The 25373-nt window shown below is 41.3% G+C and overlaps 1 protein-coding gene across 3 annotated transcripts in view; it reads left to right on the top strand.

Moving 5' to 3' along the window:
* Positions 1-24336, top strand: part of LOC131690024 (orexin receptor type 2-like) — a 651430-nt gene extending 627094 nt beyond the window's left edge. For 2 of the 3 annotated variants that reach the window (XM_058975467.1, XM_058975466.1), the window contains 2 exons: positions 868-1055; positions 22176-24336. In XM_058975467.1, coding sequence (XP_058831450.1) covers positions 868-1055; positions 22176-22595 — 608 coding nt within the window. In that variant the 3' untranslated portion in view covers positions 22596-24336. The remainder of the gene's footprint in view (positions 1-867; positions 1056-22175) is intronic. The other variant, XM_058975468.1, reaches the window with a different exon arrangement.
* The last annotated feature ends 1037 nt before the right edge of the window (positions 24337-25373 follow it).

Raw genomic sequence — 25373 nt, 5'->3', positions numbered from 1 at the left:
TAATCGTTTGCCTCATTTAAAAGGATTGCCGTGATTCAGCTGACCCTACTGTGATGAACATCTCTGAAAGGTTGTATGGTATAATCGGTCGGTTTGGTACTGAATCTACTAGTTGTCAAAATATGTAATAATCGGCATGATGAGTAATTAGTTTTTATCCAGTTCATCAAGAAATGCAAAACTGTTGATTTAGTATTTTTTAGTATTACAATCTCATTTTTTTCCTTTTACTTGCATCTAAATTTTTTCACATATTCTTCACCTCTTTTGATGTTTTTTTCTCTCTCAATTACAACTAACACACATTTTTAAAAAATTCAATCTGACACCTTCTTCAAAAACGATAGGTCCGAAACCAATAAAAACGAACAATTTCCTAATACCATATTTGGTATCTCATTAAGTCACCAACACTTTTCAAGAACCTCTGGTATAATCTTTCGCGATTAAATAGTTTTAATCGAACCGAGTGCCTGTAATCCAATTTCAAGTCTCGACACAGAACAGAACAAGAAGTTTCGCAAATCTCATCAAACAATTAGTTTCCGCTCGGCACGTCCCGCAAAGTTTCCTAATTGTGTGTCATTCCTCGCCGTCCGAGCAATTTTGCTGAAAAGTAGGACGAATCTCCCTCCGGAATCATAATCAGTACTAGGTGTAGCGCAGTGGACACCGTGGGCATCATCCGACGCAGTGTAGCTATTCTTTCAGATGTCACCAGCGAACAAAGACATTTTTGTGTGAAAAGAAATACCATAAGAAACGGGGTTATTGTTACCGTAATAACAAGACAATCTACAACGAGAATGCAAAATTCTGTAATTATATCTTTCACGTTTTCTTTTTTCTTTTTTTCTCTTCTCTCAGGTAAATTCCGGCGGGAGTTCAAGAATGCGCTGGAGAAGTGCCACTGTCTACGCAATCCCCGGGGGCTGGGCGGCCGAGTCGGGGGTTACGACGACCGGTCGATGTATCACACAGCAACCCGGATGAACATCAGCCCCAGCACCAGAAGCAACTACCAGATGACCAGTGTAAGGAACATTAGCATTAAGGTAGAGGCCCTATTCTGTCCTATACGCTGTTTGTGCTGTTTTTTTTACGTTGTCGCTTGATGTCATATTTTGCTGTTGCATGGATACACATTTCGTATAATTTTTGATATGCATAGGGGCCATCCATATACCATTTAGGGGTGGGTAATGGGTCCATGGGGAAGGAGTGGAGGTATTGGAAATGTCCACGTGGTCTTTTAATGTAGAATACATTTAAGGTTTCAATATAGGGGTCCCGTTTCAAAATATCGGCTGCGGCGCCGCGTCAGATTTTGAACGTTAATAACTTTTATCATACTTAACAGAATGATTTGATTTTTAGACCAATTTGTTGCAAATATGTTCCTCTATGCTGTATTAAAATTTGAAGTATGTATAACATGTACTAATAACAAAAAAAATGTGTTTTGAAAAATCTTTCGAAAACGACTCGGAAAAGTGAAAATTTTCAGCCCATCCCGCACAGAGCCGTCGTTATGGTAGACCAACCGAACAATAAAATAATGAAAAGTTTATATATAGGTCCATTACATGTTTGTTCGTATGGTTATTCGCATTGGGTTGCTTGACGAGAGCACTTGGTGGGGGAAAGACGGCATATTCCTTTGGTTAGGCCATTAGAAGCCGGACGGAAAGGAAAGGCTCATGCACGGCACGAGAACGAGCGAGAAAGCGATAGTAGTGCATATTAGCGCGATTATATAAATATCTGTCGGTCGGTTTTTCTCATCATTCGTATTCGTTCAAGCACTAGCAAGCAGCCAGTCCACCGAAGAAAAGCAGTCGGCGATGACGACGGCGGAAAAAGTGCCCCAACTACTGGTGACTCATCGCAACCCGATCAGGAACTGTCGCCCTGCAAGAATTTCGCCCCAACTAAAGGGCAACAGAGTAGGCTATCGTTCCAGCGTCTGGGTCGTGAGATTGTGCAGGACTGCAAAGTCGAGCTACGCTTACAAAGCTCAGTCGTAATGATGCCCCGAGAAGCCAACGATGCCTACTTGGTCGGTTTGTTCGAGAATGCAAAATAGTGCTTTCTAGCTCACCGTGTCCGCGGGGAGTGCGTCTGAATTATGCTCCCGCAATAAAACAATAAACGGTTCTTTACAGGACCAATTAATTGTGTTCTAATAAGAGTTAAACTGAAATTTACATTTTATGGTGTATAACAAATAATTTTCAGAAAGCAATATAAGAAATACGATGTGTGGAAAGAAAGAAAGAGAATTTAAATTATCTGCTCTCGCTCGTTTTCGTGCACTGCTTTTCCATTCCTTTCTGCTGCTACTACCATCATAACTAAAACGAATGTGCGTGTTCCCCCACCATCTCATGACCAGTGTTGCCACAATTGCATGTCGCTATTACAATTTGAATTATTTTATTGATCCTCTCTAGTATTGATAAAATATAGAACGTGCAAAGTACACTAGTCGCATGCTTTTATTCGAACTTTTTGGCAGCCTCCGTTGATTAACTGCATAAATCGATTTGTTTGTGCAGCTCCTTTCTAGTAGCAAACTAGATAGCCTTTATCAGCGCTAACAAATAACACGAAAGAATTTAAATTTGTGAAAATCTTTTCCTTCCTTCTTTTCAAATCTGCAACATTCTTTGAAAATATTGTTGAATGTTGTTATTGAAAAACTGAACATGCAAGTTTGCTAGCATTGGCCACTAGATTGAAGGCGATGGAAAGACAGAATATTCGTTTTGGTTATGCTAGTATTGGTAGCCGAACGGAAAGGAAAGGCGCAGGAATGGCACGAAAACGAGCGAGAGAGCGATAGTAGTGCTTTCTCGTATATGAATATTGGTCGTTCGGTTTTTCTCATCATTCGTATTCGTTCAAGCACTAGCAAGCAGCCAGTCCACCGAAGGAAAGCAGTTGGCAATAGCGACGGACGGAAAAAGTGCCCCAGCTACTGGTGACTCATCGGAACTGTCGCCCTGCAAGAATTTCGCCCCAACTAAAGGGCAACAGAGTAGGCTATCGTTCCAGCGTCTGGGTCGTGAGATTGTGCAGGACTGCAAAGTCGAGCTACGCTTACAAAGCTCAGTCGTAATGATGCCCCGAGAAGCCAACGATGCCTACTTGGTCGGTTTGTTCGAGAATGCAAAATAGTGCTTTCTAGCTCACCGTGTCCGCGGGGAGTGCGTCTGAATTATGCTCCCGCAATAAAACAATAAACGGTTCTTTACAGGACCAATTAATTGTGTTCTAATAAGAGTTAAACTGAAATTTACATTTTATGGTGTATAACAAATAATTTTCAGAAAGCAATATAAGAAATACGATGTGTGGAAAGAAAGAAAGAGAATTTAAATTATCCTCTCGCTCGTTTTCGTGCACTGCTTTTCCATTCCTTTCTGCTGCTACTACCATCATAACTAAAACGAATGTGCGTGTTCCCCCACCATCTCATGGCCAGTGTTGCCACAATTGCATGTCGCTATAACAATTTGAATTATTTTATTGATCCTCTCTAGTATTGATAAAATATAGAACATGCAAAGTACACTAGTCGCATGCTTTTATTCGAACTTTTTGGCAGCCTCCGTTGATTAACTGCATAAATCGATTTGTTTGTGCAGCTCCTTGCTAGTAGCAAACTAAATAGCCTTTATCAGCGCTAACAAATAAAACAAAAGAATTTAAATTTGTGAAAATCTTCTCCTTCCTTCTTTTCAAATCTGCAACATTCTTTGAAAATATTGTTGGAATGTTGTTATTGAAAAACTGAACATGCAAGTTTGCTAGCACTGGCCACTAGATTGAAGGCGATGGAAAGACAGAATATTCGTTTTGGTTATGCTAGTATTGGTAGCCGAACGGAAAGGAAAGGCACAGGAATGGCACGAAAACGAGCGGGAGAGCGATAGTAGTGCTTTCTTGTGTTTTCATATATGAATATTGGTCGGTCGGTTTTTCTCATCATTCGTATTCGTTCAAGCACTAGCAAGCAGCCAGTCCACCGGAGGAAAGCAGTTGGCGATGATGACGGTCCGCAAAAGTGCCCCAGCTACTGGTGGCCCATCGCAACCAACTACCGATCAGGAACTGTCGCCATGCTAGTATTTCGCCCCAACTAAAGGGCAACGGAGCAACTAATCCGCTGGCTAACATTCCAGCGTCTGGTTCGTAAGGTTGTGTATTACTTCAAAGTCGAGCTACGCTTACAAAACTCAGCCGTAATGAAGCCACTGATGCCTACTTGGTCGGTTTGTGGGAGTGGGCGTAAATTACAATAAAAGCAACGGTTCTTTTCAGGACCAATCAATTGTGTTCTAGTGAGAGTTAAACTGAAACTTTTATTTTAAGGTGTGTAGCAAATTTTCAACAAGCAACATAATACGTTGGGTGGAAAGAAGTAGCTTGCACACGGAACAAAAATTTAAATTATCCTCTCGCTCGTTTCGTGCACTGCTTTTCCATTCCTTTCTACTGTTATTATCAGTATTACCACAACGAATGTGTTGTTGCATGTGTTTAAGAGAAACGTTGAAGTCGCATGCTTCTATTCAAGCTTTTTGGCAGCCCCCGTGAACTAACTGCATTAAATGATTTTTTGTGCAGCTCCGTGCTAGTAGCAAACAAAATGGCCCTACCAGTGTCTGATTCGTGAGATTGTGCAGGATTTCAAAGTCGAGCTAAGCTTATAAAGTTCAGCCGTAATGGTACCCGAAGAAGCCAGTCTTGTCGTTTTGTTCGAGGCTACAAAACAGTTCGCCAGGCACGTAACTATCATGCCAAAAATATCCAACGATCCAGTGCATCACCATCAACACCAACGCCGATACCAAAGGTTCTTTTCAGAACCACCATTATTACCATAGAGAATTATTTGAAAATTTCCCATTCAAACGTGATTCTGTTGAATATTATTAGATTTAAATTAACGTCTCGAATTGAAATAACGACGCTCCGGTTATGTGACAGACATTACCCACCCATCTTTTTTTATTGTGACCACGACACCCCATTTCAATATTTCTGAATGAACAGAAGGTCGAGTTTGGAAAGTTTGTAACTTTCATTGTACTTAACCAAATTACACAATGTTCGTACTAATGATTCAGAAATATGATCAGGAATCTTCTGTTAGATTTGTAAGTATGTATAATTTACATGAATAAAGAAAAATTGATTTTCAGGAATCAATTATTATCTGTTCTTCCATTGGCCAGTACTACGCGACTTCCTCATGCTAACAATTAATTTCATCGTTAGCCATCTCCCTCACCAAGGCCAACAACGCCAACAAAACCGGTCCTTTTCAGGACCACCATCATTTTTGTAAAGAATAATTTGAAATATTCCTCGCCCAAATCACCTTTTGTCCGAAAATTCCAATGAGTATCAACATATTTGAAGAACGTGTTCCTTATGTATTCTACATCTCTCCGGTTATGTCGCAGACATTACCCACCCATCTTTTCGTTATATTTTTGGATTTGAATGTTTCGTGTTCCACTCGTCAGTAACTGACATCAACTTGCTGCCCTCATGCACAAATTTGTGTATCCAATTTTTTTCTTTCAGGAAAAATAAAGTATGCATTATATTTTTGTCTTTTAAAAGAAAACAAAACAAATTTGAGCACATACCTTCAAATTTTTTCAAGGGAGTCCAAGGATGGAGAGGAGGGGGTTAAAAACGAAGGTTTTTTTCCACGTGGTATATAAACGACCCCATACAGAATTCATTGTTGGCAGTATTATGAAGCTAGCGATCAAGAAAGGTTATATAGTTCTAGAATTTTTGCCGCATGAAACGAGGAAAGAAGAGCCTCTCTTTGTTTACTTTCTCTTCCTTGAATGACTCGGCCGCTTGGTGCTGAAATCTTTTAAGGTTCTCTACGAATCTACGGATCAGTATATAAAATCCACGGGAAGGCAATTGTTTCCATGGAATTCTACAGATTTATCTCCGGCGTGTTTTTGAACTTCGTCTCATCAGTATCTGATACTAACATAGTGACAGGACCAAGCTAGCGCTGGACTAAGCTAGCACATCTCTCTTTTACTCACGAGTTTTCCGCAGCTATCTCGAAGCCTCACTTGATCCATGAAATAGCACTGCTGTTTAGCTCTCGACTCTTCTTTTGCTTTTCGTCACCATCTATTACGTTACCACTCGTTTCAGTGAACCGTTTAGCTGCGGATTTCTCAAGCTACTTAGCTCATGTTTCTGTGAGTCACTCAGCTCCCAGCCTTATCACTATCTATTCATATAATCCCGGCGGTGAAACTACCGTACTCCGACTGAGATTTCCCCGGTGGCGGAATTTCTCTCGGTACCGATGCTTGTTCTCGTGAGCCAATTGAGGAATTCCACGAAGATCCGTCCGAAAATAATTAAAATCCTGACCGACCATCTTAGATTCCTATGAAAATTTACACGTTTCATCGGCATAGAGGAATAAACATTTTCCATAATCAGTAAGATTATTTTGACTCAAGAGCAACTTTTCAAAAGAGCGTAAAGATTTCTACGTGAATTAATTTCAATTTTTTTGTTCGATTACTGTATTTTATACGGCAAACTGTCTGAGAACAAGTTTCAGAGAATAAACATTTATGTACGAAAAAAATATACACTGAAATAAATGTTGTGTCATTTTTCACAAAAACAAAAATTTATGCTAAAAATTTAAATGATAAAAAAACCCATTTTTTCTATTTTTTTATATTTTGTCAACAAAAATCTCAAGAGAAAAGAAACATTTGGAATGTGATTGTATGATGGAGAACTTATCAGTAAAAAAGTTTTTCTAACAATAACTTTATACATGTTTTTAAATTTCATACTAATTGACACACAAAACTGTAATTTTATTACAGAATATAATTCTAAGCCTCATTTTAAATCTAAATGTATTTAACAAAAATCTTCCAAAAGGCGATAGTTTTCGAGATATTTGGAATTTTGTTTCAGCAAATACAGTTAATTTGTGTTTCTTTTCTCTTGAGGTTTTTGTTGACAAATTATAAAAAATAGAAAAAAATGGGTTTTTTACAATTTAAATTTTAACATAAATTTTTGTTTTTGTGAAAAACGACACAACATTTTTTTCAGTGTATATTTTTTTCGTACATAAATGTTCATTCTCTGAAACTTGTTCTCAGAAAGTTTTGCTGTCTAAAATATGGTAATCGAACAAAAAAAGATGGGTGGGTAATGTCTGCGACATAACCGGAGAGATGTAGAATACATAAGGAACACGTTCTTCAAATATGTTGATACTCATTGGAATTTTCGGACAAAAGGTGATTTGGGCGAGGAATATTTCAAATTATTCTTTACAAAAATGATGGTGGTCCTGAAAAGGACCGGTTTTGTTGGCGTTGTTGGCCTTGGTGAGGGAGATGGCTAACGATGAAATTAATTGTTAGCATGAGGAAGTCGCGTAGTACTGGCCAATGGAAGAACAGATAATAATTGATTCCTGAAAATCAATTTTTCTTTATTCATGTAAATTATACATACTTACAAATCTAACAGAAGATTCCTGATCATATTTCTGAATCATTAGTACGAACATTGTGTAATTTGGTTAAGTACAATGAAAGTTACAAACTTTCCAAACTCGACCTTCTGTTCATTCAGAAATATTGAAATGGGGTGTCGTGGTCACAATAAAAAAAGATGGGTGGGTAATGTCTGTCACATAACCGGAGCGTCGTTATTTCAATTCGAGACGTTAATTTAAATCTAATAATATTCAACAGAATCACGTTTGAATGGGAAATTTTCAAATAATTCTCTATGGTAATAATGGTGGTTCTGAAAAGAACCTTTGGTATCGGCGTTGGTGTTGATGGTGATGCACTGGATCGTTGGATATTTTTGGCATGATAGTTACGTGCCTGGCGAACTGTTTTGTAGCCTCGAACAAAACGACAAGACTGGCTTCTTCGGGTACCATTACGGCTGAACTTTATAAGCTTAGCTCGACTTTGAAATCCTGCACAATCTCACGAATCAGACACTGGTAGGGCCATTTTGTTTGCTACTAGCACGGAGCTGCACAAAAAATCATTTAATGCAGTTAGTTCACGGGGGCTGCCAAAAAGCTTGAATAGAAGCATGCGACTTCAACGTTTCTCTTAAACACATGCAACAACACATTCGTTTTGGTAATACTGATAATAACAGTAGAAAGGAATGGAAAAGCAGTGCACGAAACGAGCGAGAGGATAATTTAAATTTTTGTTCCGTGTGCAAGCTACTTCTTTCCACCCAACGTATTATGTTGCTTGTTGAAAATTTGCTACACACCTTAAAATAAAAGTTTCAGTTTAACTCTCACTAGAACACAATTGATTGGTCCTGAAAAGAACCGTTGCTTTTATTGTAATTTACGCCCACTCCCACAAACCGACCAAGTAGGCATCAGTGGCTTCATTACGGCTGAGTTTTGTAAGCGTAGCTCGACTTTGAAGTAATACACAACCTTACGAACCAGACGCTGGAATGTTAGCCAGCGGATTAGTTGCTCCGTTGCCCTTTAGTTGGGGCGAAATACTAGCATGGCGACAGTTCCTGATCGGTAGTTGGTTGCGATGGGCCACCAGTAGCTGGGGCACTTTTGCGGACCGTCATCATCGCCAACTGCTTTCCTCCGGTGGACTGGCTGCTTGCTAGTGCTTGAACGAATACGAATGATGAGAAAAACCGACCGACCAATATTCATATATGAAAACACAAGAAAGCACTACTATCGCTCTCCCGCTCGTTTTCGTGCCATTCCTGTGCCTTTCCTTTCCGTTCGGCTACCAATACTAGCATAACCAAAACGAATATTCTGTCTTTCCATCGCCTTCAATCTAGTGGCCAGTGCTAGCAAACTTGCATGTTCAGTTTTTCAATAACAACATTCCAACAATATTTTCAAAGAATGTTGCAGATTTGAAAAGAAGGAAGGAGAAGATTTTCACAAATTTAAATTCTTTTGTTTTATTTGTTAGCGCTGATAAAGGCTATTTAGTTTGCTACTAGCAAGGAGCTGCACAAACAAATCGATTTATGCAGTTAATCAACGGAGGCTGCCAAAAAGTTCGAATAAAAGCATCCGACTAGTGTACTTTGCATGTTCTATATTTTATCAATACTAGAGAGGATCAATAAAATAATTCAAATTGTTATAGCGACATGGAATTGTGGCAACACTGGCCATGAGATGGTGGGGGAACACGCACATTCGTTTTAGTTATGATGGTAGTAGCAGCAGAAAGGAATGGAAAAGCAGTGCACGAAAACGAGCGAGAGAAGATAATTTAAATTCTCTTTCTTTCTTTCCACACATCGTATTTCTTATATTGCTTTCTGAAAATTATTTGTTATACACCATAAAATGTAAATTTCAGTTTAACTCTTATTAGAACACAATTAATTGGTCCTGTAAAGAACCGTTTATTGTTTTATTGCGGGAGCATAATTCAGACGCACTCCCCGCGGACACGGTGAGCTAGAAAGCACTATTTTGCATTCTCGAACAAACCGACCAAGTAGGCATCGTTGGCTTCTCGGGGCATCATTACGACTGAGCTTTGTAAGCGTAGCTCGACTTTGCAGTCCTGCACAATCTCACGACCCAGACGCTGGAACGATAGCCTACTCTGTTGCCCTTTAGTTGGGGCGAAATTCTTGCAGGGCGACAGTTCCTGATCGGGTTGCGATGAGTCACCAGTAGCTGGGGCACTTTTTCCGCCGTCGTCATCGCCGACTGCTTTTCTTCGGTGGACTGGCTGCTTGCTAGTGCTTGAACGAATACGAATGATGAGAAAAACCGACCGACAGATATTTATATAATCGCGCTAATATGCACTACTATCGCTTTCTCGCTCGTTCTCGTGCCGTGCATGAGCCTTTCCTTTCCGTCCGGCTTCTAATGGCCTAACCAAAGGAATATGCCGTCTTTCCCCCACCAAGTGCTCTCGTCAAGCAACCCAATGCGAATAACCATACGAACAAACATGTAATGGACCTATATATAAACTTTTCATTATTTTATTGTTCGGTTGGTCTACCATAACGACGGCTCTGTGCGGGATGGGCTGAAAATTTTCACTTTTCCGAGTCGTTTTCGAAAGATTTTTCAAAACACATTTTTTTTGTTATTAGTACATGTTATACATACTTCAAATTTTAATACAGCATAGAGGAACATATTTGCAACAAATTGGTCTAAAAATCAAATCATTCTGTTAAGTATGATAAAAGTTATTAACGTTCAAAATCTGACGCGGCGCCGCAGCCGATATTTTGAAACGGGACCCCTATATTGAAACCTTAAATGTATTCTACATTAAAATTGAAATTAGTGCACGTAGAAATCTTTAAGCCCTTTTGAAAAGTTGCTATTGTATCAAAATATTGCAATTGTCAAAGAAAATAATGGAGATTCATAAACCGAACACAACTTTAAAGTTTCGTTCGAATCTACGATGGGCATATTTTATAGTCGGCCGGTTTCTTATGGAAGCTTCAATTTTCTACTGTGAATTCCTCGTTGTTGGATTTAACCCGATACCGATGCTTGTTCTCGTGAGCCATTTGGCTCTCCACTTCGTTCCGATCTACTCCAACTAGTGCCCGGAGGTGAATCTAACCTACTTAACGGACCGGCCACTAGGGTGTCGAGATCAGTCCGGAACTTGATCTAGTCTACTCCGGCGGAGAGTTTCCCTATGACGAAATTTTTCCCGATCCCGATTTATTGTTTCCCAGCGGCTTTCTAGTTGGCGGCACTATTCCGTTGGTCATTTCGCCACTTCCTCTGTAGCTCGGAGAGTATACTCGGACCCACTCTGTTGACAGCGTCCCAGATATGCTAGTCGTGGCACATCTCTTCGACGATATTGCCCACTGTCATACCAGGCATACCCCTTCGGACTTCTTTGAACTTATATCTTGCACGTTCACGCACTCCGGGAACCATTCGTGCCCGGACAAAAACTGCTTCAAATGGAAATTCACCTCTCCATGCTTCCTATGCACCCAAGCCGACATATTTGGGAGTCGCTGGATCCACCTTCCTTTCTCTACGTTGTTCAACTCTTGCTGCCACTTAGCCAACAAGTCCGCTTGGACCAGTCTCCTTGCATTAAGTGCATTTCTTCGCTGGTAGCATTCCATGTTCTCTGCCAGAGTGATGGAGATGGGAATCATCCCGAAGATAACGCATACTGCTTCCGACGAATTGTTTCATAAGCACTCGCAACTCGTACGGCCATCACCCGGAATGTCTTGAACAGCTTCTAACCGTCCCGCTTGGTTTTCAGCGCAGCACCCCAGGCAGGAACCCCATGTCGGAGTATCGATGACAAACAGTAAGCAGTAGACGTCTCGTGCTGCTTCTCGAACCACCGACGTTTGGCATGATTCTCACTATTGCGTTCGTTGCCTTCGCCGCCTTTCGCAGGCGTAGTCGACGTGATTATTAAAGCTCAACCAGTCGTCTATTATCACTCTCAATTGCTTCAGTGCACGCTTCGATGCAATCACTTGCCCTCTGACGCCGATCTGCATCCGCTGAACCGCTTTGCAGTTGCTGACCAACAGCACTTCCGTCTTGTGGTGAGCTATTTGCAGCTAGACCCCGTTTATCCAGCTCTCAATCGCGTCTATTGTCTCCGTCACCAACACCTTCACTTCTTCAAGTGTCTCACTCATCACCGTTAGTGACACATTGTCAGCGAAACCCACGATTTTCACTTTCCTAGGCAGCTGCAGCGTTAAAACTCCATCGTACATCCCGTTCCAAAGAGTTGGACCGAGAATGTAGCCCTGAGGAACGCCCGCTGTCACTCGTATTGATTTCTGCCCTTCGCTCGTCTCGTACAGCAGCACTCTGCTCTGGAACAAGCTCCTCACGATCTGGCATAGATAGTCGGGAACCCTCATTGCGCGCAGCGCGATGGCTTCCCAGTTGGTACTGTTGAATGCATTCTCCACATCTATAGTGACCACAGCGCATGCCCTCTTCGCTACTGTTTAGATGCCTTCTAAGCACTCTCCAGCACTGTCCGAATTGCATCCACTGTCGATGCTCCTTTGCGGAATTCGAACTGCATCTTGGACAGTCCGCGCTCACCTTCCGTGAATTTCGTCAACCTGTTAAGGATGATCCTTTCCAGGAGTTTTCCGAGTGTGTCCAGCAGTCATATGGGCCTGTACGAGGACAGATCGCCAAGCGGTTTCCCTGGCTTTGGCAGCAACACCAGCTTCTGGACCTTCCACATATCGGGGAAGTTGCCTTCATTTGGGCACTTCTGCAGCACCATCCTGAACATGTCCGGATATGCCAGGATCGCACCTTTCAGCACCACGTTTGGTATTCCATCCGAACCGTCGCCATTGCGACTCGGTATGCGTCGTCCCAGGGATTGGCGCCTACTTCTCGACACAGCTTTTAAAGCAACCCTAGCTTCCCGAAACGCTGCCTTGCGCTCTTCCTATTTCGCTCCGATATTGCTCTCTGAGCCCGCCTTCTGGCTCTGATACAAGCAGCGCGTAGCGTACTAAGCGTCTCATTCCACCAGTAAGCTGGACGCCGTTTATTGCGTGGTTCCAGTTTTCGCGGCATTGTGGCGTCACAAGCCGCCGCAATCATTTTTGTTAGGTCAGCCGCTTCCACGTTCGAGGTCCCGCCGTTCGGCCGGAGTGCCTCGAAAAAGAATCATCACATCAGGAACGTTAGTTTAGTTGAATATCCACTGCACAAAATGCAACATGCATATCAGTGTCGGAAATCCACGATCACTCTGCTTCACGATGTTGTTTACAACATTGAGAAAGCCTTCTCGCTCAAGCAATCTAGCTTGGGTGTATTTCTAGATATTGAGGGTGCTTTTGACAATGTGTCCTTCCAGTCTATTCTGGAAGCGACGCGCGGTCATGGGATACCTGCATGTATCTCGGGTTGGATAAACGCAATGCTTAGTAACCGCATACTTTGCTCGTCATTGCGACAGACAGAGATACGGAAGTTGAGTATTTGCGGTTGTCCTCAGGGCGGCGTTCTGTCACCTTTGTTCTGGAACTTAGTAGCTGACGGCTTGTTGAAGAAACTCAATGAGCTTGGATTTCCAACCTACGGGTTTGCTGACGACTACCAAATACTAATTACTGGATTTTGCATCGGAACAATCTTTGACTTAATGCAACAGGCATTAAGAGCTGTCGAACAGTGGTGTCGACAAGTTAAACTATTAGTTAACCCAAGCAAAACTTCAATGGTTCTTTTCACGAAGAAGCGAATAACAACCGGGGTTCGTCCCTTGCAGTTCTTTGATTCTGAGCTACTGTGTACAGATCAAGTCAAATACGTTGGAGTCATATTGGATTCCAAACTGAATTGGTCTGCTCACATTGAGTTCAGAGTCAAGAAAGCGTGCATGACCTTCGGGCAGTGCAGACGAACTTTTGGAAAGACCTGGGGTCTCAAACCTAAATACATCTATTGGATTTATACGACAATTGTACGTCCAATACTGTCATACGGATGCCTTGTGTGGTGGCAGAGGGGAGAGGTGGTGACAGTCCAGTCAAAGCTACATCATCTGCAAAGAATGGCGCTCATGGCGTTGACTGGTGCTTTCACCACGACTCCAACTGCTGCTATTGAGGCACTTCTAAATATCAAACCATTACACATACACCTCAAACAAGAAGCACTATCATGTGTATACAGACTGCAGGTTACTGGGCTTTGGAACAGTAACCATGTTGATCTTGCTACCAGTCATACACGATTGTGGTCACAAATGGTTACATGGGGTGAAGATATTCTTGCTCCCAGTGATATTACACTCACTTGTAGTTTTCCTTACAGAACATTCCATGTGAAGATTCCCTCTCGAGAGGAGTGGTTGTCTCGCTTTATGGAAAGACAACAACAAACGCAAGTGGTCTGTTACACTGACGGTTCTCTGATGGAGGGACGTGCTGGTGCTGGTGTCTACTGTCGTGAAATGAGATTGGAACAATCTCACTCACTAGGTACATACTGTACTGTATTCCAAGCAGAAATCTTTGCGATTATGTGCGGGGTGCAATCGGCCCTTCAACTGAGTTTGTCCGGCAGAGTTATAAACTTCTGCTTCGATAGTCAGGCTGCAATCATGGCCCTTAGCTCAGACAAATCCCGGTACAAGCTAGTGATCGCGTGCCGAACCCAAATCGAAGAACTAAGCATTGTCAACACTATCTACCTTGTCTGGGTGCCCGGACATTGCGGTATTACTGGAAATGAATGGGCTGATGAATTGGCCATTTCTCACTATGGTGAAAATTTTGTTGGTAAAAACCAGTCTACAATGAGGGCACAAATCCTTATTTCATACTGCTGCTATACAATAAGTTAGTGTTGGTTTCTGATGAGGCGAAGCCGAAACGCAACACAGTATGAAATAAGGATTTGTGCCCTCATGTACAAAGACTGGTTTTTACCAACAAATTTTCACCCTAGCGAGAAATTTTGATTTTTACCAAATTTTCCTTCTTAGGGTGAAATATAGCATAATACTAGAGTTTCTTATCCAATGTGGTAAAGAGCTTTAGGCTTATTCGCAAGCAAGTTGAACTACTTGTGAGTTTAACTTACCTGTTGTTTATTTTTGTTTTGTGCTGTTATTTTTCCCACCCTTCCAATTCTACTTCCCCACACCTCCTTGTCCTTTCCTTCCGCTCAAGAAATGATGAAAACACACGGCAAGGCACAAATCCCCGACTGTGTACGGGGAACGTGCCATTTGAGCCAATATATTCTGATTTCTGATTCCTGATTCCACGTTCGCGGTCCCGCCGTTCGGCCGGAGTGCCTCAACAAAGTGGTCTTTGTTGAAGGCTTTCGTCTTCCACTTTCGCTCACCGGTCATCCTTCTCCATATTGCAGTAGGGTTACGTTGACCGATACGGTAGCAAATCGCCTGGTGGTCACTAGGCGTATACGTTTCGCATACTCTCCAATCCATGTTCGCCATCAGTGAAGGACTACAGAACGTGACGTCGATGATGGACTCGCTCCCGTCTCTCCGAAATGTGCCAACAGAACTTTCATTGCACAATCGGACCTCTAACTTCGCTAGAGCTTCCTGCAGGATATACCCTCTTGTGTTGATTACCACCAATGACTACCGGCTTCCGACGGATCAACTGCTCGGTTAACTGTTCCAGCATTAGGCTAAACTGCTCTACTGTCCGCCTTGGAGGAGTGTAACAGCTGCACACGAAGACGTCATTGATTTTGACGATCATGAAGCCATCGTATGAGCGTTCTATCACTTCTTGAATACGGAATTTGCCCATAACCTGTTTCGCAGCTGTTCCCGATCTACCCAGTTACAGTTATCAAAGGGGACTTGATACGGCTCTGCAATTCAAGCCACATCACACATTGATTCTATCGTAGACTGCCACAACAGTTGCTGTGCGGTGCCTCAGTGATGCAGATTTATCTGGATTATCTCCATTACCGTTGGTCTGCAGTCTCCTTTTTGTAGGTAGGGTATTTAAATCCATGATATATTATAACCGTGTCCGTTCGCTGGGGTGCAAAGTAAGCACTTCGGCCTCTGCATGCAGTCTCTCGCAATATGGCCCGTCTCACTGCATTTCCAGCGCATCGCGGATCTATACAAGCCTTTGCAAGCCCCTACCGAATGTCCATAGCCCAAACACTTGAAGCATTCTTATTTATTTATTCACTCATGGGGTGGCTCATAATGGGCATCTCGACCATCCAACCGTAACCTTACCTACCTCCTGCGCCTTATCGGCAGCGGTTACCGGTAAACGATTCATCGGTTTCTGAGTTCCTCCTTATCCCTTCTTTAAACCAATCCCATTCGCTTGGTAGATACTGTACCGTATTCCAAGCAGAAATCTTTGCGATTCTGTGTGGCGTACAATCCGCACTTCAACAGGGAATTTGCGGTAAAAGAATCTACTTTTGCTCTGACAGTCAGGCTGCCCTGAAAGCACTTAGTTCGGCAGATTCGAGATCGAAATTAGTAATCGCATGTCGAACTCAACTTCTATGGGTACCCGGTCATTCCGGTATTACTGGAAATGAATGGGCGGACGAATTGGCTAGAGCTGGCGCTGCGACTGATTTCGTTGGTCCAGAACCAGTTCTACCACTGTCAATAAGTTGGATAAAGCACAAGATTCGCTCTTGGGCTGCATTCGAACATGCCAACCATTGGCGTAGCTTGCAAACTTGCGTTTAAACAAAGGCTTTTCTGCCGGATGTGAGTCCGAAAATGTCAAGAAATTTGTTGCATTTTTCCAAGCACAACTGCAGTATTCTGGTCAGGGCACTGACTGGACATTGCAAACTCAATTATCACATGGCTACTATTCAGCGCGCTGAGTATTATTCATGTGATCTTTGTGAATCCGATTACGGAACATCATATCATTTGATATGCAATTGCCCTGTATTAATGCAATTGCGCATCCGGATTTTTGGTTCTCCATACATAGATGAACCTATGTACAGAGAGCTGAAATTTAAGGATATGCTTTTGTTCCTAACCCAGTGTGGTAAAGAGCTATAGTTTTTTTAGCCGTATTTGAATGACAATATCTCTTCGGGGGTGTTGTCGTTCTGTTATCTCAATATCCCCTCGGGGGTGTTGATATATCCGCTCACTGTTTGAGTAGAGGTTCTAAATCCCTCCGGGGGTTGGAAGATTTATACCTGCTGTTGTAGCACCTGCAGATCGTTCAGCATCACTCCGGGGGTGCAGAATGCTCTGTTTTAATTGTTCTGTGTCGTTGTTTTCCTTACACCTAACCTTACCACTTCCCCAATCCTTATGAAAAGACGATTCTTGGCAAGGCACAAATCTCCGATCAACATGGGGAACGTGCCATTTGAGCCAGACGCTACTGATTCCACCTCATTCCCACACAAAGGTGTTATCTCAACCATTTATCTAGAAGGCAAATAAATATAATTAAACGTTATCTTGCAGACCGATATTTTGAAACAGATCCCCCTGCAGAGTTAACATAGGGTAACAGTTCCCTAATTCATCTTAGCACCTCTATTCATCCCTTCCATTTGAACGCATTAGTTAGAGCAGTGTCTGCTATCTCTGTTCAACGCATTAGCTTAAATGGTAGGATGAATAAGGGTGCGTTGTACTCGACTTTTCACTTCGCTCAAACGTGAGTATTTTACATTTTCCAGGACAGATTCACCATTGTATTACTTCTTGGGAACGAAGCAAAGATGTTGAAACCCATTTAAGACTCGGGTTAAAAGGGACTCCTCGTCTTTTCGCGGATGACACCGCGTTGTTCTACCCGAACATCAACTGCCTGGATATTGTACGCGACATTGAATCGGATTTAAAAACACTAACGACGTATTTCAACGAAAACCTTCTTTCCTTGAACCTATCAAAAACTAAATATATGCTGTTTCGTTCATCTAGAAGAGCTATAGGCGTGCATCCAGACCCAAGAATGGGACAGTCTGTAATTCAGGAAACTAACTGCTTCAAATATTTAGGACTTCACTTAGACCCCACACTCTCCTGGCTTGAGCATATAACATCTATAGAGAGAAAAGTTGCATCGTTATGTGGGGCTATGCGTAAAGTATGCTCTTTTGTTCCCCAGCATGTACTTCTAAAATTTTATTATGCGCACATCCACTCATTGTTGAACTACCTTGTATCTGTGTGGGGCCGTGCCAGTATTTCGAATCTGAAAAAGCTACAAACGCTTCAAAACAGATGTCTTAAAATTATTTATAAAAAACCATTTATGTACCCTACTATTTTGTTATACAATAATAATGCCCATAACATTTTACCTTTGCTTGGGTTGACTAACTACCAAACAATAATGTACATCCACAATGCTTTGCATAATACTATTGCTCATAATAATCTAGAATTTACGACAGGAATTCGAGCTCACAGCACCAGACAAGCCAATCATTTATTATACTCCAGAGTATCCACGAACCTTGGTCAAAGACGCATTACTTTCATCGGACCTAAGTTATTCAACCAGCTTCCTACTGATTTAAAGCAAATAACATGTCGCACTCGTTTCCAAGCAAAATTGAAACTAATTTTCAAAAATAAAATAGGAGAATTTTTAATATAAACTTCGTTCGCCACCAATCGAGCTTATTCCTTTAGCTATAATTGGTTAACATTTTTTTAAAATAAAAACAATTGATAAATGCATTTTTTATAGCAATAAGTAATAAATAAATTTAAATTATTATGAGCTTCCTGCAAAGCTACGATGGGACCCTTAAAAGGATTCTTTTCCGCTGGGTACTCGCCGTAGCGTCTTGTCAAATTTCGTGTTTTGTCGGTCTCGTATTGTTTTTTTTTTTGTTCTCAGCGTTTCCGCGATTCGTAACTTTGTTTTGTTGTGCTGACCTTTTTTTTGTACGCTAAGAACTGATGTGTCCACTACCAGGGGGCTCCGTTTGTGAGCTTTTTGGTGTGGGGGTAAGAGGCGGGTCTTTTAAAAAAAAAAGTGCAATCCAGTTACAGTTGGCCGAGTAATCAACGAAATAGTGTGACATCCTTACTAATGAGATGAATAAGGGCTCGTCTACCCTATTTGTCATAAAAAAGATGGGTGGGTAATGTCTGCGACATAACCGGAGAGATGTAGAATACATAAGGAACACGTTCTTCAAATATGTTGATACTCATTGGAATTTTCGGACAAAAGGTGATTTGGGCGAGGAATATTTCAAATTATTCTTTACAAAAATGATGGTGGTCCTGAAAAGGACCGGTTTTGTTGGCGTTGTTGGCCTTGGTGAGGGAGATGGCTAACGATGAAATTAATTGTTAGCATGAGGAAGTCGCGTAGTACTGGCCAATGGAAGAACAGATAATAATTGATTCCTGAAAATCAATTTTTCTTTATTCATGTAAATTATACATACTTACAAATCTAACAGAAGATTCCTGATCATATTTCTGAATCATTAGTACGAACATTGTGTAATTTGGTTAAGTACAATGAAAGTTACAAACTTTCCAAACTCGACCTTCTGTTCATTCAGAAATATTGAAATGGGGTGTCGTGGTCACAATAAAAAAAGATGGGTGGGTAATGTCTGTCACATAACCGGAGCGTCGTTATTTCAATTCGAGACGTTAATTTAAATCTAATAATATTCAACAGAATCACGTTTGAATGGGAAATTTTCAAATAATTCTCTATGGTAATAATGGTGGTTCTGAAAAGAACCTTTGGTATCGGCGTTGGTGTTGATGGTGATGCACTGGATCGTTGGATATTTTTGGCATGATAGTTACGTGCCTGGCGAACTGTTTTGTAGCCTCGAACAAAACGACAAGACTGGCTTCTTCGGGTACCATTACGGCTGAACTTTATAAGCTTAGCTCGACTTTGAAATCCTGCACAATCTCACGAATCAGACACTGGTAGGGCCATTTTGTTTGCTACTAGCACGGAGCTGCACAAAAATCATTTAATGCAGTTAGTTCACGGGGGCTGCCAAAAAGCTTGAATAGAAGCATGCGACTTCAACGTTTCTCTTAAACACATGCAACAACACATTCGTTTTGGTAATACTGATAATAACAGTAGAAAGGAATGGAAAAGCAGTGCACGAAACGAGCGAGAGGATAATTTAAATTTTTGTTCCGTGTGCAAGCTACTTCTTTCCACCCAACGTATTATGTTGCTTGTTGAAAATTTGCTACACACCTTAAAATAAAAGTTTCAGTTTAACTCTCACTAGAACACAATTGATTGGTCCTGAAAAGAACCGTTGCTTTTATTGTAATTTACGCCCACTCCCACAAACCGACCAAGTAGGCATCAGTGGCTTCATTACGGCTGAGTTTTGTAAGCGTAGCTCGACTTTGAAGTAATACACAACCTTACGAACCAGACGCTGGAATGTTAGCCAGCGGATTAGTTGCTCCGTTGCCCTTTAGTTGGGGCGAAATACTAGCATGGCGACAGTTCCTGATCGGTAGTTGGTTGCGATGGGCCACCAGTAGCTGGGGCACTTTTGCGGACCGTCATCATCGCCAACTGCTTTCCTCCGGTGGACTGGCTGCTTGCTAGTGCTTGAACGAATACGAATGATGAGAAAAACCGACCGACCAATATTCATATATGAAAACACAAGAAAGCACTACTATCGCTCTCCCGCTCGTTTTCGTGCCATTCCTGTGCCTTTCCTTTCCGTTCGGCTACCAATACTAGCATAACCAAAACGAATATTCTGTCTTTCCATCGCCTTCAATCTAGTGGCCAGTGCTAGCAAACTTGCATGTTCAGTTTTTCAATAACAACATTCCAACAATATTTTCAAAGAATGTTGCAGATTTGAAAAGAAGGAAGGAGAAGATTTTCACAAATTTAAATTCTTTTGTTTTATTTGTTAGCGCTGATAAAGGCTATTTAGTTTGCTACTAGCAAGGAGCTGCACAAACAAATCGATTTATGCAGTTAATCAACGGAGGCTGCCAAAAAGTTCGAATAAAAGCATGCGACTAGTGTACTTTGCATGTTCTATATTTTATCAATACTAGAGAGGATCAATAAAATAATTCAAATTGTTATAGCGACATGGAATTGTGGCAACACTGGCCATGAGATGGTGGGGGAACACGCACATTCGTTTTAGTTATGATGGTAGTAGCAGCAGAAAGGAATGGAAAAGCAGTGCACGAAAACGAGCGAGAGAAGATAATTTAAATTCTCTTTCTTTCTTTCCACACATCGTATTTCTTATATTGCTTTCTGAAAATTATTTGTTATACACCATAAAATGTAAATTTCAGTTTAACTCTTATTAGAACACAATTAATTGGTCCTGTAAAGAACCGTTTATTGTTTTATTGCGGGAGCATAATTCAGACGCACTCCCCGCGGACACGGTGAGCTAGAAAGCACTATTTTGCATTCTCGAACAAACCGACCAAGTAGGCATCGTTGGCTTCTCGGGGCATCATTACGACTGAGCTTTGTAAGCGTAGCTCGACTTTGCAGTCCTGCACAATCTCACGACCCAGACGCTGGAACGATAGCCTACTCTGTTGCCCTTTAGTTGGGGCGAAATTCTTGCAGGGCGACAGTTCCTGATCGGGTTGCGATGAGTCACCAGTAGCTGGGGCACTTTTTCCGCCGTCGTCATCGCCGACTGCTTTTCTTCGGTGGACTGGCTGCTTGCTAGTGCTTGAACGAATACGAATGATGAGAAAAACCGACCGACAGATATTTATATAATCGCGCTAATATGCACTACTATCGCTTTCTCGCTCGTTCTCGTGCCGTGCATGAGCCTTTCCTTTCCGTCCGGCTTCTAATGGCCTAACCAAAGGAATATGCCGTCTTTCCCCCACCAAGTGCTCTCGTCAAGCAACCCAATGCGAATAACCATACGAACAAACATGTAATGGACCTATATATAAACTTTTCATTATTTTATTGTTCGGTAGGTCTACCATAACGACGGCTCTGTGCGGGATGGGCTGAAAATTTTCACTTTTCCGAGTCGTTTTCGAAAGATTTTTCAAAACACATTTTTTTTGTTATTAGTACATGTTATACATACTTCAAATTTTAATACAGCATAGAGGAACATATTTGCAACAAATTGGTCTAAAAATCAAATCATTCTGTTAAGTATGATAAAAGTTATTAACGTTCAAAATCTGACGCGGCGCCGCAGCCGATATTTTGAAACGGGACCCCTATATTGAAACCTTAAATGTATTCTACATTAAAATGTATAGTACCGAAAATACCGGTACTGGCTTTTGTTCAGTATCGGTATTACGGTACTAAAAATGGGTCGGCATTCCCGAGATTTTCGGTATCGGTATTACCGGTACCACAACCCTACCAATTATGCTTATATTCTCACAATTTAGTTACTTTGGTTAGCGCAAATTGACGGAATGCATGGTCGCACTGCAAATTTAATGAGAACATTTATTACAGCTCCCTACACGCATAATAATTCTATTCACGCTTCATTACGCATTGAAATAGCTCTGCTTCCATGTGCTCCCGTCGAACACCAATTTAATCTATTTCCGCATTTAATCTAACATTTCCCATCTGTCCTACTGCTCTTGCAGAACACTCAGCAAACATCATTCAACGGAAGTCGCCATCTTCACAACCGGAACAGCATCAATCATGCGGGTAGTTTAAAGGCACAGCAGAACTCCCCCGTTTCGCTGGAGGAGCGTATGGCACTGACCAAGAACGTGGACGGCTGTGACCAGTCCGGTGGAGCAGCAATACCCACTAACAACACCACCACCACCACCGCTTCCATCGGTGGCAGTGGAGGCACCATCGGGAGCAATAATTGTGCTAATTACACAAACAACAATAGCACCAACGGTAGCAGCAGCAACAACAACAACAACAACAATCATCATCACCATTATCATCAACATCACGGAAATGGATCGACCAGTGAAGGTGCCACCGGCGCCACCACACTCATGATTGTGAACAAATCGAGCAATTGCAAGATTAATGGCACTTGACCGGCAAAGCTGACCGTGTCCTGGAAAAAGAATCGAACGAACGAGGCTGTGGGTGCAGTTGGGATGCAGTTGAATTAATGGATTGCTTTTAACCCGATCATTTCGGGTCATATTAATTATAGCTAAGTGTCGTCAGAAGAAAAAAGTGCAATTCGCGCTGATGGAAACCAGGAGGTTGAGTTTAGATTAGATCGGACGAGTATTATAAGTCACTTACAATAAGTACAATTAAACGATTTCCAAGTCGCTTCTAATCAAACCTAGACCCTATCTGTAGGAAATATGAATTTCGCTTGTGTGCAATTCTCGACCAAGTTAGGATTAAGATGTAAATATTAACTGTGAAAATGCACTTTGAGGACAAAATTCGGAGTTGTCAACGAGAGAAAACCTCTCTTTTGTTTGCTATAAATCATCTGAGCTAAGCAGGTAATGGTAACGGAATTTCCCCGCAAAGTGATTTTGATGGTTAGCTTTTATGCCCTAATCATAAGTTAATCAAGAATTAAACAAAATTTCCTATTTTACTTGCTCCACGGCCTCACTGCTTATAACTATCGTAGCATGCGTTGAGTATGCTATCTCTTAACAATACCTCACGTAAACTGTCCTGAGATCCTGAAACGAACATACTTGACAGCAATAAGACATAATTTTTTCGATTCAAAAGGCAACTATGAAAAGTGACTTCTTGTGCAGGGCAGTTATCTATAATTCAGCCAGAAATACCCAACAATGTATTCTACTTTACGTCATCCGAACTTACCAGTCGTGCTCCATTACACCGAACGAGCCAAAGTATCACCGGCGAATGGCAATAGAGAGCAGCAGCAAGGAACTTCAGGCAATGATTATCCGCGCTAATGCTCTCTGTCCAGCTCCAAACAGACAGATTCCTTGCAATTGTGCCGACATACGACCGTCTTCAGAGCCGTAGTAGATATAAGAAAATGAAAATCCTTTAGCAATCTGCCAACATATGTACAGCTATAGGTCTTGTACAGTACAACAAATGGAACAAACTCAAAAGCGAAAGCACCAGGGCGGCAGCAGATCCAACCGACACGACCATGTATATCAGTCATGCATGTCCCGCTGACCCACAGACATCATCCTAGAAAGAAAATACCGAAAGAGCTCAGGAAAATGGTTCCATTTTCCTTTCCGGTTGCATCACTAGACTTGAACTAAAATTCCTTGAACAAATCTGTAACAATGCTTCAACAGCATGTTATACCGGAGAATGAACTAAATCCTCTGTAAATAGTGTATCTGTATAACAATTGAACAAGCAACCGTTAGCGTAAGATTTCTGCTTCCACATTTCTCCCTCCATGGTCAGCAGAGTAAAAGAAGGTTTTTCCGAAGGCGTGTACATTTTCTCAGGTGTGACGCCAAGGAACGAAACCACACAATCTGTAAATATTTTCTGTACGTATGTATGTATGTATGTAATAAAATAACACCTAAAACCAACAACTTAGCCACTGTAAATGGTAGCAAACGATTACACTATCGGCAAATGATGAGCTTTAAAACCATTGTACAGTGAATAAACGAGAGATGAAGTACGAACCAATATGTTACAACTATAGTATACTAAGAAAAACATATATGATTAAGTAAAAGCAAATCACATTCGTATTTACATTAAACTAATCATCCTAGTTCTTATAATATAGCAAATAAACTTGACTTTTTGTGACTATGATCTGTTCATTAAAAAACTTTTTTAATTCAACTGAATGCTGTTTTTTTGTTGATTAGAATTAAGCGTCGATTGTGTTCGTGATAACATGCACTAACTAACTATGTATGAAAATCAAAAGTGCTCTACCGTTAAAAAAAAGCGTTACGAAAAGAATTCACTTAAGCCGACATTTTATCCTGTCTATGTACCGGCACGAGAAGTTGAAATCGACAGCGTGGTAACCGAAGCGGGAAAAATGCGAATATCTACTAAATTAAATCGAATAATACAGTTGAATAGGAAATATTTCAGACACGATTGGAACTACACGAAGCTTGGTTAATGTTCTGTTCCATGTAGTCAAATACAAGCACAACAACCCGGTTGATTAATTAAGCTCGACAAGCCTCTCGGAATTTTCAATCACCAACACGTTTAAGGTATCGATTCGGATGAGCTATCGATATAAGCAACACACAAACAACGATTTATTAGCTGATTCATCAACAGTGCTATCTTTGAAATGAGCTACTTTGGTTAGTAGGACTGGGCCAATTCGGACCTAGTAAGGGTTTATGAGCTTTAGAACTGGAACGTGTCAACCGATTCATTTATTTATTTGATGTTTTCCTAAAAGCCTGATCGATTATGCATATTTTCCTCTTAGGTGACTTTTTCCGATCTTTTACCGTATTGTGAATAAACGGTTCTGCGCCAATTCAGACCACCCATTTCTTATCAATTTATTGCAATAGAAATGAATTCCTATTTTGGCCTAAGGTATTCCTATTTGATTTTCACTAAATTTCGAAGTGTGAAATGAAAAGTTCTCTTTTATATATAAAACTTTTTTTTTTCTCATAAATGTTTATTTGACACGGCATTTGCAAAAGCTTTTTTACGCAGGGATTTCTTTTTTACATATCATGTTACAAAAGTTATTAAGACTATATAACGTTATAATAGAAAATCACTTCCTACCCAGTAAACCAAAAGGCGGGTTAAATTAGATGCTGACGATCGGTAGGCTATTGAAACTTTGTTCTAGGCTACTCGCCGTAACTTACCGTTTACTGTAAAATTAGTAT

Source organism: Topomyia yanbarensis, chromosome 3 (genome assembly GCF_030247195.1).
Source record: "Topomyia yanbarensis strain Yona2022 chromosome 3, ASM3024719v1, whole genome shotgun sequence".
Lineage (NCBI taxonomy): Eukaryota > Metazoa > Arthropoda > Insecta > Diptera > Culicidae > Topomyia > Topomyia yanbarensis.
This window is presented reverse-complemented; position numbering and strand designations above follow the sequence as displayed.